General features: G+C 45.4%; 1 protein-coding gene across 2 annotated transcripts in view; it reads left to right on the forward strand.

The window, feature by feature from the left end:
- EDC4 (enhancer of mRNA decapping 4) overlaps positions 1–23,430 on the forward strand; it is a 688,366-nt gene that overhangs the window by 408,371 nt on the left and 256,565 nt on the right. For both annotated transcript variants that reach the window (XM_072117764.1, XM_072117765.1), the window contains exon 17: positions 21,331–21,493. In XM_072117764.1, the coding sequence (XP_071973865.1) occupies positions 21,331–21,493 (163 nt within the window). The remainder of the gene's footprint in view (positions 1–21,330; positions 21,494–23,430) is intronic.

Consider the following 23,430-nt stretch of genomic DNA (forward strand, 5'->3'; position numbering starts at 1 on the left):
CACACACACACGCATATAGACACACACACACACGCATATAGACACACACACAAACACGCATATAGACACACACACACACACGCATATAGACACACACACAAACACGCATATAGACACACACACACACACGCATATAGACACACACACGCATATAGACACACACACACACACACGCATATAGACACACACACACACACACGCATATAGACACACACACACACACACGCATATAGACACACACACACACGCATATAGACACACACACACACACACACGCATATAGACACACACACACACGCATATAGACACACACACACACACACACGCATATAGACACACACACACGCATATAGACACACACACACACACACACGCATATAGACACACACACACGCATATAGACACACACACACACGCATATAGACACACACGCATATAGACACACACACACGCATATAGACACACACACACACGCATATAGACACACACACACACGCATATAGACACACACACACGCATATAGACACACACACACACGCATATAGACACACACACACACACACACACGCATATAGACACACACACACACACACACACACACGCATATAGACACACACACACACACACACACACACGCATATAGACACACACACACGCATATAGACACACACACACACACGCATATAGACACACACACACACACGCATATAGACACACACACACACACGCATATAGACACACACACACACACACGCATATAGACACACACACACACACGCATATAGACACACACACACACACACGCATATAGACACACACACACACACGCATATAGACACACACACACACACACACACGCATATAGACACACACACACACACACACACGCATATAGACACACACACACACACGCATATAGACACACACACACACACGCATATAGACACACACACACACACACGCATATAGACACACACACACACACACGCATATAGACACACACACACACACACGCATATAGACACACACACACACACACACACACGCATATAGACACACACACACACACACACACACGCATATAGACACACACACACACATATAGACACACACACACGCATATAGACACACACACACACACACACGCATATAGACACACACACACACGCATATAGACACACACACACGCATATAGACACACACACACACGCATATAGACACACGCATATAGACACACACACACACGCATATAGACACACACACACACACACACACGCATATAGACACACACACGCATATAGACAGACAGACACACACACGCATATAGACAGACAGACACACACACGCATATAGACACACACGCATATAGACAGACACACACACACGCATATAGACAGACACACACACACACGCATATAGACAGACACACACACACACGCATATAGACACACACACACACGCATATAGACACACGCATATAGACACACACACACACACGCATATAGACACACACACACACACACGCATATAGACACACACACACACACGCATATAGACACACACACACACGCATATAGACACACACACACGCATATAGACACACACACACACGCATATAGACACACACACACGCATATAGACACACACACACGCATATAGACACACACACACGCATATAGACACACACACACACACGCATATAGACACACACACACGCATATAGACACACACACACGCATATAGACACACACACACACGCATATAGACACACACACACACACACACACGCATATAGACACACACACGCATATAGACACACACACACACACACACGCATATAGACACACACACGCATATAGACACACACACACACGCATATAGACACACACACACACGCATATAGACACACACACACACGCATATAGACACACACACACACGCATATAGACACACACACACACGCATATAGACACACACACACACGCATATAGACACACACACAAACACGCATATAGACACACACACACACACGCATATAGACACACACACAAACACGCATATAGACACACACACACACACGCATATAGACACACACACGCATATAGACACACACACACACACACGCATATAGACACACACACACACACACGCATATAGACACACACACACACGCATATAGACACACACACACACGCATATAGACACACACACACACGCATATAGACACACACACACACACACACACGCATATAGACACACACACACACACGCATATAGACACACACACACGCATATAGACACACACACACACACACACGCATATAGACACACACACACACACACACGCATATAGACACACACACACACACACACGCATATAGACACACACACACACGCATATAGACACACACACACACACACACGCATATAGACACACACACACACACACACGCATATAGACACACACACACACACGCATATAGACACACACACACACACGCATATAGACACACACACACACACGCATATAGACACACACACACACACGCATATAGACACACACACACACACACGCATATAGACACACACACACACACGCATATAGACACACACACACACACGCATATAGACACACACACACACACACACGCATATAGACACACACACACACACACGCATATAGACACACACACACACACACACACGCATATAGACACACACACACACACACACACGCATATAGACACACACACACGCATATAGACACACACACACACACACACACGCATATAGACACACACACACGCATATAGACACACACACACACACACACGCATATAGACACACACACACGCATATAGACACACACACACACACACACGCATATAGACACACACACACACACACACACACACACACACACACGCATATAGACACACACACACACGCATATAGACACACAAACACACGCATATAGACACACACACACGCATATAGACACACACACACACGCATATAGACACACGCATATAGACACACACACACACGCATATAGACACACACACACACACACACACGCATATAGACACACACACGCATATAGACAGACAGACACACACACGCATATAGACACACACGCATATAGACAGACACACACACACACGCATATAGACAGACACACACACACACGCATATAGACAGACACACACACACACGCATATAGACACACACACGCATATAGACACACGCATATAGACACACACACACACACGCATATAGACACACACACACACGCATATAGACACACACACACACACGCATATAGACACACACACACACGCATATAGACACACACACACACGCATATAGACACACACACACACGCATATAGACACACACACACGCATATAGACACACACACACACGCATATAGACACACACACACGCATATAGACACACACACACGCATATAGACACACACACACGCATATAGACACACACACACACACACGCATATAGACACACACACACGCATATAGACACACACACACACGCATATAGACACACACACACACACACACACGCATATAGACACACACACGCATATAGACACACACACACACACACACACACGCATATAGACACACACACGCATATAGACACACACACACACGCATATAGACACACACACACACGCATATAGACACACACACACACGCATATAGACACACACACAAACACGCATATAGACACACACACACACACGCATATAGACACACACACAAACACGCATATAGACACACACACACACACGCATATAGACACACACACGCATATAGACACACACACACACACGCATATAGACACACACACACACACACGCATATAGACACACACACACACACACGCATATAGACACACACACACACGCATATAGACACACACACACACACACACGCATATAGACACACACACACACGCATATAGACACACACACACACACACACGCATATAGACACACACACACGCATATAGACACACACACACACGCATATAGACACACACGCATATAGACACACACACACGCATATAGACACACACACACACGCATATAGACACACACACACACGCATATAGACACACACACACGCATATAGACACACACACACATGCATATAGACACACACACACACACACACACGCATATAGACACACACACACACACACACGCATATAGACACACACACACACACACGCATATAGACACACACACACACACACGCATATAGACACACACACACACACACGCATATAGACACACACACACACACACGCATATAGACACACACACACACACACGCATATAGACACACACACACACGCATATAGACACACACACACACAAACACGCATATAGACACACACACACACAAACACGCATATAGACACACACACACACACACGCATATAGACACACACACACACGCATATAGACACACACACACACACACGCATATAGACACACACACACGCGCATATAGACAGACACACACACACACGCGCATATAGACACACACACACGCGCATATAGACACACACACGCATATAGACACACACACACACACACACGCATATAGACACACACACGCATATAGACACACACACGCATATAGACACACACACACGCATATAGACACACACACACACACACGCATATAGACACACACACACACGCATATAGACACAGACACACACACACACGCATATAGACACACACACACACACAAACACGCATATAGACACACACACACACACGCATATAGACACACACACACACACGCATATAGACACACACACACACGCATATAGACACACACACACGCATATAGACACACACACACACGCATATAGACACACACACACACACGCATATAGACACACACACACACGCATATAGACACACACACACACGCATATAGACACACACACACGCATATAGACACACACAGACACACACACACAGACACACACACAGACACACACACACACACGCATATAGACACACACACACACACACACGCATATAGACACACACACACACGCATATAGACACACACACACACGCATATAGACACACACACACACGCATATAGACACACACACACACGCATATAGACACACACACACACGCATATAGACACACACACACACGCATATAGACACACACACACACGCATATAGACACACACACACACACGCATATAGACACACACACACACACACACGCATATAGACACACACACACACACATGCATATAGACACACACACACACACACGCATATAGACACACACACGCATATAGACAGACAGACACACACACGCATATAGACAGACACACACACACACGCATATAGACAGACACACACACACACGCATATAGACAGACACACACACGCATATAGACAGACACACACACACACATATAGACAGACACACACACGCGCATATAGACACACACACACGCGCATATAGACACACACACACGCGCATATAGACACACACACGCATGTAGACACACACACACACACACACGCATATAGACACACACACACACACGCATATAGACACACACACACACACGCATATAGACACACACACACACACGCATATAGACACACACACACACAAACACGCACGCATATAGACACACACACACACACACGCGCGCATATAGACACACACACACACACACGCATATAGACACACACACACACACACGCATATAGACACACACACACACACACGCATATAGACACACACACACACGCATATAGACACACACACACACACACGCATATAGACACACACACACACGCATATAGACACACACACACACAAACACGCATATAGACACACACACACACACACGCATATAGACACACACACACACGCATATAGACACACACACACACACACGCATATAGACACACACACACGCGCATATAGACAGACACACACACACACGCGCATATAGACAGACACACACACACACGCGCATATAGACACACACACACGCGCATATAGACACACACACGCATATAGACACACACACACACACACGCGCATATAGACACACACACGCATATAGACACACACACACGCATATAGACACACACACACACACACGCATATAGACACACACACACACGCATATAGACACAGACACACACACACACGCATATAGACAGACACACACACACACGCATATAGACAGACACACACACACACACGCATATAGACACACACACACACACGCATATAGACACACACACACACGCATATAGACACACACACACGCATATAGACACACACACACACGCATATAGACACACACACACACGCATATAGACACACACACACACACGCATATAGACACACACACACACGCATATAGACACACACACACACGCATATAGACACACACACACGCATATAGACACACACAGACACACACACACAGACACACACACAGACACAGACACACACACAGACACACACACACACACGCATATAGACACACACACACACACACACACGCATATAGACACACACACACACGCATATAGACACACACACACACGCATATAGACACACACACACACGCATATAGACACACACACACACGCATATAGACACACACACACACGCATATAGACACACACACACACACGCATATAGACACACACACACACACGCATATAGACACACACACACACACATGCATATAGACACACACACACACACACGCATATAGACACACACACGCATATAGACAGACAGACACACACACGCATATAGACAGACAGACACACACACGCATATAGACAGACAGACACACACACGCATATAGACAGACACACACACACACGCATATAGACAGACACACACACACACGCATATAGACAGACACACACACGCATATAGACAGACACACACACACACATATAGACAGACACACACACGCGCATATAGACACACACACACACGCGCATATAGACACACACACACGCGCATATAGACACACACACGCATGTAGACACACACACACACACGCATATAGACACACACACACGCATATAGACACACACACACACACGCATATAGACACACACACACACACGCATATAGACACACACACACACACAAACACGCACGCATATAGACACACACACACACGCGCGCATATAGACACACACACACGCGCATATAGACACACACACACGCGCATATAGACACACACACACACGCATATAGACACACACACACACGCATAGACAGACACACACACACGCATATAGACACAGACACACACACACACACAGACACACACACACACACACACGCATATAGACACACACACACACGCATATAGACACACACACACGCATATAGACACACACACACACACACGCATATAGACACACACACACACACACGCATATAGACACACACACACACGCATATAGACACACACACACACGCATATAGACACACACACACACACACACACGCATATAGACACACACACACACACACACACGCATATAGACACACACACACACACACACACGCATATAGACACACACACACACACACACACGCATATAGACACACACACACACACACACGCATATAGACACACACACACACACACGCATATAGACACACACACACACACACACGCATATAGACACACACACACACACACACACACGCATATAGACACACACACACACACACACACGCATATAGACACACACACACACGCATATAGACACACACACACACGCATATAGACACACACACGCATATAGACACACACACACACACACACACGCATATAGGCACACACACACACACGCATATAGACACACACACACACACGCATATAGACACACACACACACACGCATATAGACACACACACACACACGCATATAGACACACACACGCATATAGACACACGCATATAGACACACACACGCATATAGACACACACACACACACGCATATAGACACACACACACACACGCATATAGACACACACACACACACACACGCATATAGACACACACACACACACACGCATATAGACACACACACACACACGCATATAGACACACACACACACACACGCATATAGACACACACACACACACACACGCATATAGACACACACACACACACACACACACACGCATATAGACACACACACACACACACGCATATAGACACACACACACACACACACACACACGCATATAGACACACACACACACACACACGCATATAGACACACACACACACACACACACGCATAAAGACACACACACACACACACGCATATAGACACACACACACACACACACACACGCATATAGACACACACACACACACACACGCATATAGACACACACACACACACACACGCATATAGACACACACACACACACCCGCATATAGACACACACACACACACACACACGCATATAGACACACACACACACACGCATATAGACACACACACACACACACACACGCATATAGACACACACACACACACACACGCGCATATAGACACACACACACACACACACGCGCATATAGACACACACACACACACACACACGCGCATATAGACACACACACACACACACACGCGCATATAGACACACACACACACACACACGCATATAGACACACACACACACACACACACGCATATAGACACACACACACACACGCATATAGACACACACACACACACACACACGCATATAGACACACACACACACACACACGCATATAGACACACACACACACACACGCATATAGACACACACACACACACACACGCATATAGACACACACACACACACACACACACGCATATAGACACACACACACACACACACACGCATATAGACACACACACACACGCATATAGACACACACACACACGCATATAGACACACACACGCATATAGACACACACACACACACACACGCATATAGACACACACACACACACGCATATAGACACACACACACACACGCATATAGACACACACACACACACGCATATAGACACACACACACACACGCATATAGACACACACACGCATATAGACACACACACGCATATAGACACACGCATATAGACACACACACGCATATAGACACACACACACACACGCATATAGACACACACACACACACGCATATAGACACACACACACACACACACGCATATAGACACACACACACACACACGCATATAGACACACACACACACACGCATATAGACACACACACACACACACACGCATATAGACACACACACACACACACACGCATATAGACACACACACACACACACACACACACGCATATAGACACACACACACACACACACACACACACACACGCATATAGACACACACACACACACACACGCATATAGACACACACACACACACACACACGCATAAAGACACACACACACACACACGCATATAGACACACACACACACACACACACACGCATATAGACACACACACACACACACACGCATATAGACACACACACACACACACACGCATATAGACACACACACACACACACGCATATAGACACACACACACACACACACACGCATATAGACACACACACACACACACACGCATATAGACACACACACACACACACACACGCATATAGACACACACACACACACACACGCGCATATAGACACACACACACACACACACGCGCATATAGACACACACACACACACGCGCATATAGACACACACACACACACACACGCGCATATAGACACACACACACACACACACGCATATAGACACACACACACACACGCATATAGACACACACACACACACACACGCATATAGACACACACACACACGCATATAGACACACACACACACACGCATATAGACACACACACACACACACGCATATAGACACACACACACACACACACGCATATAGACACACACACACTCACACACACACACGCATATAGACACACACACACACACACACACACACACACACACACACACGCATATAGACACACACACACACACACACACACACACACACGCATATAGACACACACACACACACACACACACACACACACGCATATAGACACACACACACACACACACGCATATAGACACACACACACACACACACACGCATAAAGACACACACACACACACACACACGCATAAAGACACACACACACACACACGCATATAGACACACACACACACACGCATATAGACACACACACACACACACACGCATATAGACACACACACACACACACACACGCATATAGACACACACACACACACACGCATATAGACACACACACACACACACACACGCATATAGACACACACACACACACACACACGCATATAGACACACACACACACACACACGCATATAGACACACACACACACACACACGCGCATATAGACACACACACACACACACACGCGCATATAGACACACACACACACACACACACGCGCATATAGACACACACACACACACACACGCGCATATAGACACACACACACACACACACGCATATAGACACACACACACACACACACACGCATATAGACACACACACACACACGCATATAGACACACACACACACGCATATAGACACACACACACACACACGCATATAGACACACACACACACACACACGCATATAGACACACACACACACACACACACGCATATAGACACACACACACACACACACACACACACACGCATATAGACACACACACACACACACACACACACACGCATATAGATACACACACACACAAACGCATATAGACATACACACACGCATATAGATACACACACACACACACGCATATAGACACACACACACACACACACACACGCACACACACACGCATATAGACACACACACACACACACACACGCATATAGACACACACACACACACACACACGCATATAGACACACACACACACACGCATATAGACACACACACACACACACGCATATAGACACACACACACACGCATATAGACACACACACACGCATATAGACACACACGCATATAGACACACACACACACACACACACACGCATATAGACACACACACACACACACACACGCATATAGACACACACACACACACGCATATAGACACACACACACACAAACGCATATAGACACACACACACGCATATAGACACACACACACACACACACACACGCATATAGACACACACACACACATATAGACACACACACACACACACACACGCATATAGACACACACACACACGCATATAGACACACACACACACACACACGCATATAGACACACACACACGCATATAGACACACACACACACACACGCATATAGACACACACACACGCATATAGACACACACACACACACACGCATATAGACACACACACACACGCATATAGACACACACACACACACGCATATAGACACACACACACACACACACACGCATATAGACACACACACACGCATATAGACACACACACACACACGCATATAGACACACACACACACACGCATATAGACACACACACACACACACACACACACACACACACACACGCATATAGACACACACACACACGCATATAGACACACACACACACACACACGCATATAGACACACACACATATAGACACACACACACACGCATATAGACACACACACACACATATAGACACACACACACACATATAGACACACACACACGCATATAGACACACACACACACACACGCATATAGACACACACACACACACACACACGCATATAGACACACACACACACACACGCATATAGACACACACACACACACACGCACGCATATAGACACACACACACACACGCATATAGACACACACACACACACGCATATAGACACACACACACACACACACGCATATAGACACACACACACACACACACGCATATAGACACACACACACACACACACGCATATAGACACACACACACACACACACGCATATAGACACACACACACACACGCATATAGACACACACACACACACACACACACACACGCATATAGACACACACACACACGCATATAGACACACACACACACACACATATATAGACACACACACACACACACACACACACGCATATAGACACACACACACACACACACACACACGCATATAGACACACACACACACACACACACACACGCATATAGACACACACACACACACACACACGCATATAGACACACACACACACACACACACGCATATAGACACACACACACACACACGCATATAGACACACACACACACACGCATATAGACACACACACACACACGCATATAGACACACACACACACACGCATATAGACACACACACACACACGCATATAGACACACACACACACACGCATATAGACACACACACACACACACACACGCATATAGACACACACACACACACACGCATATAGACACACACACACACACACACACGCATATAGACACACACACACACACACACACGCATATAGACACACACACACACACACACACGCATATAGACACACACACACACACACACACGCATATAGACACACACACACACACACACACACGCATATAGACACACACACACACACACACACGCATATAGACACACACACACACACACACACGCATATAGACACACACACACACACACGCATATAGACACACACACACACACACACACGCATATAGACACACACACACACACACACGCATATAGACACACACACACACACACACGCATATAGACACACACACACACACACACGCATATAGACACACACACACACACGCATATAGACACACACACACACACACACACACACACACACGCATATAGACACACACACACACACACACACACACACACACGCATATAGACACACACACACACACGCATATAGACACACACACACACACACACACGCATATAGACACACACACACACACACACACACGCATATAGACACACACACACACACACACGCACGCATATAGACACACACACACACACGCACGCATATAGACACACACACACGCACGCATATAGACACACACACACACACACACGCACGCATATAGACACACACACACACACACACGCACGCATATAGACACACACACACACACACGCACGCATATAGACACACACACACACACACGCACGCATATAGACACACACACACACACACGCACGCATATAGACACACACACACACACACGCACGCATATAGACACACACACACACACACGCACGCATATAGACACACACACACACACACGCACGCATATAGACACACACACACACACACGCACGCATATAGACACACACACACACACACACACACACACGCATATAGACACACACACACACGCATATAGACACACACACACACACACACACGCATAGACACACACACACACACACGCACGCATATAGACACACACACTCACGCACACACACACACACGCATATAGACACGCACGCACACACACACGCACGCATATAGACACGCACGCACACACACACGCACGCATATAGACACGCACGCACACACACACACACGCATATAGACACACACGCACACACACACACACGCATATAGACACACACACACGCACGCATATAGACACACACACACACGCACGCATATAGACACACGCACGCATATAGACACACGCACGCATATAGACACACGCACGCATATAGACACACGCACGCATATAGACACACGCACACGCATATAGACACACGCACACGCATATAGACACACGCACACGCACATATAGACACACACACACACGCACACGCACGCATATAGACACACACACGCACGCATATAGACACACACACACACGCACGCATATAGACACACACACACACGCACGCATATAGACACATATAGACACACACGCACGCATATAGACACACACACACGCACGCATATAGACACACGCACGCATATAGACACACGCACGCATATAGACACACGCACGCATATAGGCACACGCATATAGACACACGCACACGCATATAGACACACGCACACGCATATAGACACACACACACGCACGCATATAGACACACACACACACACACACACACGCACGCATATAGACACACACACACACACACACACGCACGCATATAGACACACACGCACGCATATAGACACACACACACGCATATAGACACACACACACGCATATAGACACACACACACACGCACGCATATAGACACACACACACACGCACGCATATAGACACACACACACACACGCACGCATATAGACACACACACACACGCACGCATATAGACACACGCACGCATATAGACACACGCACGCATATAGACACACGCACACGCATATAGACACACGCACACGCATATAGACACACGCACACGCATATAGACACACGCACACGCACATAGACACACGCACACGCACATAGACACACACACACGCACGCATATAGACACACACACACACACACGCACGCATATAGACACACACACACACACGCACGCATATAGACACACACACACACGCACGCATATAGACACATACAGACACACACGCACGCATATAGACACACACACACACACACACACACGCATATAGACACACACACACACGCACGCATATAGACACACGCACGCATATAGACACACGCACGCATATAGACACACGCACACGCATATAGACACACGCATATAGACACACACACACACGCACGCATATAGACACACGCACGCATATAGACACACGCACGCATATAGACACACGCACACGCATATAGACACACGCGCACGCATATAGACACACGCACACGCATATAGACACACGCACACGCATATAGACACACGCACACGCATATAGACACACGCACACGCATATAGACACACGCACACGCATATAGACACACGCACACGCACATAGACACAGACACACACGCACGCACGCATAAAGACACACACACACGCACGCATATAGACACACACACACGCACGCATATAGACACACACGCACGCATATAGACACACACACGCACAAACACACGCACGCATATAGACACATATAGACACACACACACACACGCATATAGACACACACACACACACGCATATAGACACACACACACGCATATAGACACACACACACGCATATAGACACACACACACACACACGCATATAGACACACACACACACACACGCATATAGACACACACACACACACACGCATATAGACACACACACACACACACGCATATAGACACACACACACACACGCATATAGACACACACACACACACACACACACACGCATATAGACACACACACACACACACACACACACGCATATAGACACACACACACACACACACACACACGCATATAGACATAGACACACACACACGCATATAGACACACACACACACGCATATAGACACACACACACACACACACACACGCATATAGACACACACACACACACACACACGCATATAGACACACACACACACACACACACGCATATAGACACACACACACACACACACACACACGCATATAGACACACACACACACACACACACACGCATATAGACACACACACACACACACACACACGCATATAGACACACACACACACACACACGCATATAGACACACACACACACACACACACACGCATATAGACACACACACACACACACACACGCATATAGACACACAGACACACACACGCATATAGACACACAGACACACACACGCATATAGACAGACACACACACGCATATAGACAGACACACACACGCATATAGACAGACACACACACGCATATAGACAGACACACACGCATATAGACACACACGCGCACGCATATAGACACACACGCACGCACATAGACACACACACACGCACATAGACACACACACACGCAAGCACACATATAGACACACACACACGCACACACGCACGCACATAGACACACACACACACGCACGCATATAGACACATATAGACACACACGCACGCATATAGACACACACACACACACACACACACGCATATAGACACACACACACACGCACGCATATAGACACACGCACGCATATATACACACGCACACGCATATAGACACACGCACACGCACGCATATAGACACACACACACGCATATAGACACACACACACGCATATAGACACACACACACACACACACGCATATAGACACACACACACACACGCATATAGACACACACACACACGCATATAGACACACACACACACACGCATATAGACACACACACACACACGCATATAGACACACACACACACACGCATATAGACACACACACACACACGCATATAGACACACACACACACACACACACACGCATATAGACACACATAGACACACACACACGCATATAGACACACACACACACGCATATAGACACACACACACACACGCATATAGACACACACACACACACGCATATAGACACACACACACACACACACACACGCATATAGACACACACACACACACACACACACGCATATAGACACACACACACACACGCATATAGACACACACACACACACACACACGCATATAGACACACACACACACACACACACACGCATATAGACACACACACACACACACACGCATATAGACACACACACACACACACACACGCATATAGACACACACACACACACACACGCATATAGACACACACACACACACACGCATATAGACACACAGACACACACACGCATATAGACAGACACACACACGCATATAGACAGACACACACACGCATATAGACAGACACACACACGCATATAGACAGACACACACACGCATATAGACAGACACACACGCGCACGCATATAGACACACACGCACGCATATAGACACGCACGCACATAGACACACACACACGCACATAGACACACACACACACACGCAAGCACACATATAGACACACACACACGCACACACGCACGCACATAGACACACACACACACGCACGCATATAGACACACACACACACACGCACGCATATAGACACATATAGACACACACGCACGCATATAGACACACACACACACACACACGCATATAGACACACACACACACACGCACGCATATAGACACACGCACGCATATAGACACACGCACGCATATAGACACACGCACACGCATATAGACACACGCACACGCATATAGACACACACGCACACACGCACGCACACATATAGACACACACACACGCACGCATATAGACACACACACACACGCATATAGACACACACACACACACACGCACGCATATAGACACACACACACGCACACACGCACGCATATAGACACGCACACACACACGCACGCATATAGACACGCACACACACACGCACGCATATAGACACACACACACACACACACGCACGCATATAGACACACACACACACACACACACGCATATAGACACACACACACACACACACACACGCATATAGACATAGACACACACACACGCATATAGACACACACACACACGCATATAGACACACACACACACACACACACGCATATAGACACACACACACACACACACACGCATATAGACACACACACACACACACACACACGCATATAGACACACACACACACACACACACACACGCATATAGACACACACACACACACACACACACGCATATAGAGACACACACACACACACACGCATATAGACACACACACACACACACACGCATATAGACACACACACACACGCATATAGACACACAGACACACACACGCATATAGACAGACACACACACGCATATAGACAGACACACACACGCATATAGACAGACACACACACGCATATAGACAGACACACACACGCATATAGACACGCACGCACATAGACACACACACACGCACATAGACACACACACGCACGCACACATATAGACACGCACACACGCACGCATATAGACACACGCACACACGCACGCATATAGACACACACACACGCACGCATATAGACACACACGCACGCATATAGACACACACACACGCACGCATATAGACACACACGCACACACGCACGCATATAGACACACACACACACACACGCACACACACACGCACGCATATAGACACACGCACGCATATAGACACACACACACGCACGCATATAGACACACACACACGCACGCATATAGACACATATAGACACACACACACGCACGCACATAGACACACACACACACGCACGCACATAGACACACACACACACGCACGCACATAGACACACACACACACGCACGCACATAGACACACACACACACACGCACGCACATAGACACACACACACACACACACGCACGCACATAGACACACACACGCACGCACATAGACACACACACGCACGCACGCACATAGACACACACACACACGCACATAGACACACACACACACACACACACGCACGCACATAGACACACACACACACACGCACGCACATAGACACACACACACACGCACGCACATAGACACACACACACACACGCACGCACATAGACACACACACACACACGCACGCACATAGACACACACACACGCACGCACATAGACACACACACGCACGCACATAGACACACACACACACACGCACGCACGCACATAGACACACACACACACGCACGCACATAGACACACACGCACACACGCACGCACATAGACACACACACACACACACGCACGCACATAGACACACACACACACACACGCACGCACATAGAGACACACACACACACACGCACGCACATAGACACACACACACACACACGCACGCACATAGACACACACACACAGGAGTAGACTTGGTGAAACAAATAGCTTCAAATCCAGCACACAGTGGAGAGGGAATAGTATTTCTTGATCTTGCTTTATTATTCCAAGGGTAAAATCACATGTGGAAATATACAGCTAGCGTCACAGACCGACGCGTTTCGACACAGCAGTGTCTTTATCAAGGTCCTTGTGCTGTCACACAAAAACATCCAGATGTCTCCCATATGTTACCTGTATGATGCCGTAAGCGAGCTGTATCAGATTAAAAAAAAAATAAATAAAAAAATATAAAACATAGACTTCTATGGAAAGACCCTTCTGCAAAAAATCGCACTGGTTGAATTTTTATTGTAGCAGTATGACAGCCAGTTGATGGTGCAGTTACAAATAGTTGTTTTTTTCCACTAAAGTGAAAGGGACCATTTTTTAGAAAGAAAAAAGAATGTGGTGGATGTTTTTGCGTGTAAAAACTTGTGTACCTGATGCCTAAGTGTGTGGCTTGTAATATTTAAAAATGAGAAAATATTTAATGGTAATGAATAACTGCAACTCGTTGTATTATTGCTTTATTACTTTAGTTGGGAAAACAAACTTTATTTTTTGATTAATAACAGACCAGTATGCATACTTAGTTACATAGTATGGTTTACTTTTTTTTTTATTATTATTTTTAAGGGAACTTGTCACCAGGGACCTCATTTTCACTTAAGATAGATTGTAAAAGTCCATGACACCTGCAGTGCAAAAATTCCTCTCTGCCTTTTCCAAGCATTTGCATTACAAATGCATGCACAAATGTGTTATAACTTACTCTTGCATCCTGACAAAATCCTGGGGTAGTCACAGGGGCTGGGCTTTGGTTTGGATGCATTTAAAAAAACATGTGACTTGTCTGAGGTGCAGGCTGCCTCCATCTTTGTGCTCCTGTACAGCTTGTCCCTCCCTCACTGATGTCAGGCTGAACAGGCTGTGACCTCTGCTCTTGTATAGCTTCATCTCCTAATTCTTCTCAAAGGTGGGAGCTAAGATTTGAGGAGTGAGTAACACAGACAAACCAGATGTTGTATTTTGAAATGCATCCTAACCAAAGGTCTCTGGTGACAGGTTCCCTTTAATCAACTTCAAGTAAGGCATGAGACTCGGCACTTCTTCAGAAATGGTGTGTGTACTTCCATCATGCTCATTATGTGCTACAAGGTGGCCTTTTTATTGGATTGTTGCTTCTATTGGGGTTTAAGAATGCCATAAGATGCTATTCACACTAACAAACCTCCTGTGGAGGTAAGATATCACTTGCGGATATATTTGACTACAATGCCTTATGTACTTTAAAATCTTAAATGCCCACATAGAAGGTTGAATGTTTTATTGCTGGTTTAATACGTATAGTATAATATGTTGGCATATAGCTGTGGAAAAAAAAACATGCATTGGTAAAAGGCTTTTCAACCTCGGTAAAGGATTTAGACATTACATTTGTGTCCTCAGGGAGTAAAAATATAAGTAATGACTCACTCTCCCTCTCAAGCATTCCATTATTGTGTCACACTTCTGCGTTTATCCTGCAGCCCATTGAAACTGCCTCCCATGGAGAGAGAAATGTTGAGAAGCGCTCACGCCTTCTCCACTCAATTATGTACAATGGGGAGAGTTTGGTTTAGTTTATGCTTATGGATCATAGGTTTTCGGTTGCCACTTTTTGGAGTTTCCTGAAGTTGGCCCACTTAATCATTGCAATGTATCTTAAGTTTTCTCTCCTTGTGGTACATGTGATGAGTTGCCTGTTTTAGTCTGTTTTGCAACTTTTTGTGGTGTGCAACTTTTTAGTCCCAAACAATAGCTCCCAAAAGTAAGTCTGGGTCTAGTATGCTTTGTTTTGGGACTTATTAGGTGCAAGAATGGGACAATTTCATAGCCCAAAAGTCGCAGAAACAAAGTTGAACAAACATCTCGGCTGCAAATATAAATATGGCACACTGAATTAAATCCTAGAGGAAGCTAACTTTGGAATGCTGCTCGATTCTGCACCTAAAAAAAAGCAAAAAAAAAAAAAAAAAACCCAATAGGAATGATACATGTCTCCCATTGTGTGCAAGTAGCCTAATAGGTAATATAGTTTTTTTTTAATTTTGTTTTTATGTCATTTGCAACCGTTTGTATGCATGTTGATTTCTACAAAAAAAAAAAAAACACCTCATTGCACATTTTAATTTTTTAGGCCTAGTGATGAACATGATCTTAGTCCAAAACTAAAATTGGAGAATTCCATAAGTTGTTGTCTAAGTGGATCAAGCAGTGGAGGTTTTCAAGCAACTACAAGAAGTTCTACCATGCCTCTTTCAGGGATGTCTGATGCATTAACTGCTAGATCAGTTGTTCAGGTATGTATTTAATTAAGGAATTTATCAACATATGCAATTCTCTCTAATTAAAATAAATAAATAAATGTCCTTGTCAGTGCCACGGTGGCTGGCATAGCTGTGAAATGGTCCTTGAAAGCAATATTCTGGTCCCTCCAGTGGGGCAGGGCCACTTGTTCCCTTGACAGCCCAAAATTTTGTAAATCCAATTTGCACACGGACAAAAAAAAATACTTTCTTATGCATTTACACTTACTGAAAATACTTGTTCTGACTTGCATGCAAATTTAACTTAAAGGGGTTTGTCCATGAAACAAAATTCTCAAATTACAATACCCTAGTGGTGTGATTACACAATACAGCCATTACACAGTCATTACATACTGTCAGCTCTGCTGTATGCCTACCTCCCCCTCCCTTGGTTGAAATTCTTATCCAGGAAGTCAGTGGGGCACATTTACTTACCCGGCCAAGGAGTTCATCCAAAGGGCATTATTCCGACGATCATGTACTCTGGCGCAATTCACTAAGATTGTGCGCCTGATATTCTGGATGTGTCGCTCAGGTCTGCTGGAGTTCACATTCTGTTAAATGCTGCATTTTTGGTAATAACATTGAATAAGAGAATTTGTTATTTTGTTATACATTTAAGAATCCTGTTGTGGGAATTCCAATATACTTATCAGCACAGCAAAGTCCCTATGTTAACTTGGGAAGCAAGCTACTTCACCTGCATGGCTGTAACTCACAATTGTGTAATGGACATTTGAGGCAGTCAATGAGACTGCTTTTGCGGGCCTATGCAATCTTTGGGGACAGCAGTAACAAACCTATGGCACATATGACTTAATTAAATTCAGAGCCCTCTAGGGACACACTCACTGCAATGATGACTCTATATACTCAATGATGACTATATATGTACAAACACTGATTATTCCGTATCATACTTATTACGTATGAACTTCACAATTCTATGACTTGTTATTAAATTAAAGTGAATATGATAAAGTTGGTGTTTCTTCGTGAGGCAAACACTATCATTTAATGCTGTTTCAAAAACATTGCACTTTGAACCACTTATGGATTATAGAACTGGATTCATATGAAAGAGCAGATGGGAAATAATAAGGTTATAGGTGCAGGGGTGCAGTTGGCAGCCTGCAGGTGCACATAGGAGCTTCTTGCAGAGAACGTAAATATTAACTAGTTTAATATTTATCCTTTATCAAAATTTTGCGATAATGTTCATGTTATTAGCTCTCCCAGAATAATCTGAGCACACTTACTCAATTTACGTAAAAAAAAATAAAAATCACACTATATCAGCATGCAATGTCAATCAGCTGCCTCTAAAGCCAGTAGGATCTTGTCATGTATCAAAAGTGGTATGGACTCTTGTGATAGGGATACAATATTACCACTGTACAAGGCATTGGTTCGGCCTCACCTGGAATATGCTATCCAGTTCTGGGCACCAGTCCATAAAAAGGATGCCCTAGAGCTGGAGAGGGTTAAACGTAGAGCCACAAAAATGATAAGGGGTATGGAGGGTCTTAGTTATGAGGAAAGATTAAAACAACTATATTTATTTAGTCTGGAAAAGAGACTATGAGGGGACATGATTAATTTACTTAAATACATCAATGGTCCTTACAAAAAATATGGTGGTAAGTTGTTTCAGATTAAATCAAATTAAAAGACGAGGGGGCACTGTCTCCGTTTGGAGAAATCAAGGTTTAATCACCGGGCTTTTTTTACTATGAAAACTGTCAATTTGTGGAATAGCCTGCCTCAGTAGCTGTTCACAGCAGGGACAACAGAGAGCTTCAAGAAGGGTCTAGATGCCTTTTTACACCTAAATAACATTGATGGTTATATAGAATTGTTTCCCCTAAATCCCTTCTTCATGCAATCCCTTCCCTTACTTGGTTGAACTTGATGGACAAGTGTCTTTT

Source organism: Engystomops pustulosus, chromosome 7 (assembly GCF_040894005.1).
Source record: "Engystomops pustulosus chromosome 7, aEngPut4.maternal, whole genome shotgun sequence".
Classification (NCBI taxonomy): domain Eukaryota; kingdom Metazoa; phylum Chordata; class Amphibia; order Anura; family Leptodactylidae; genus Engystomops; species Engystomops pustulosus.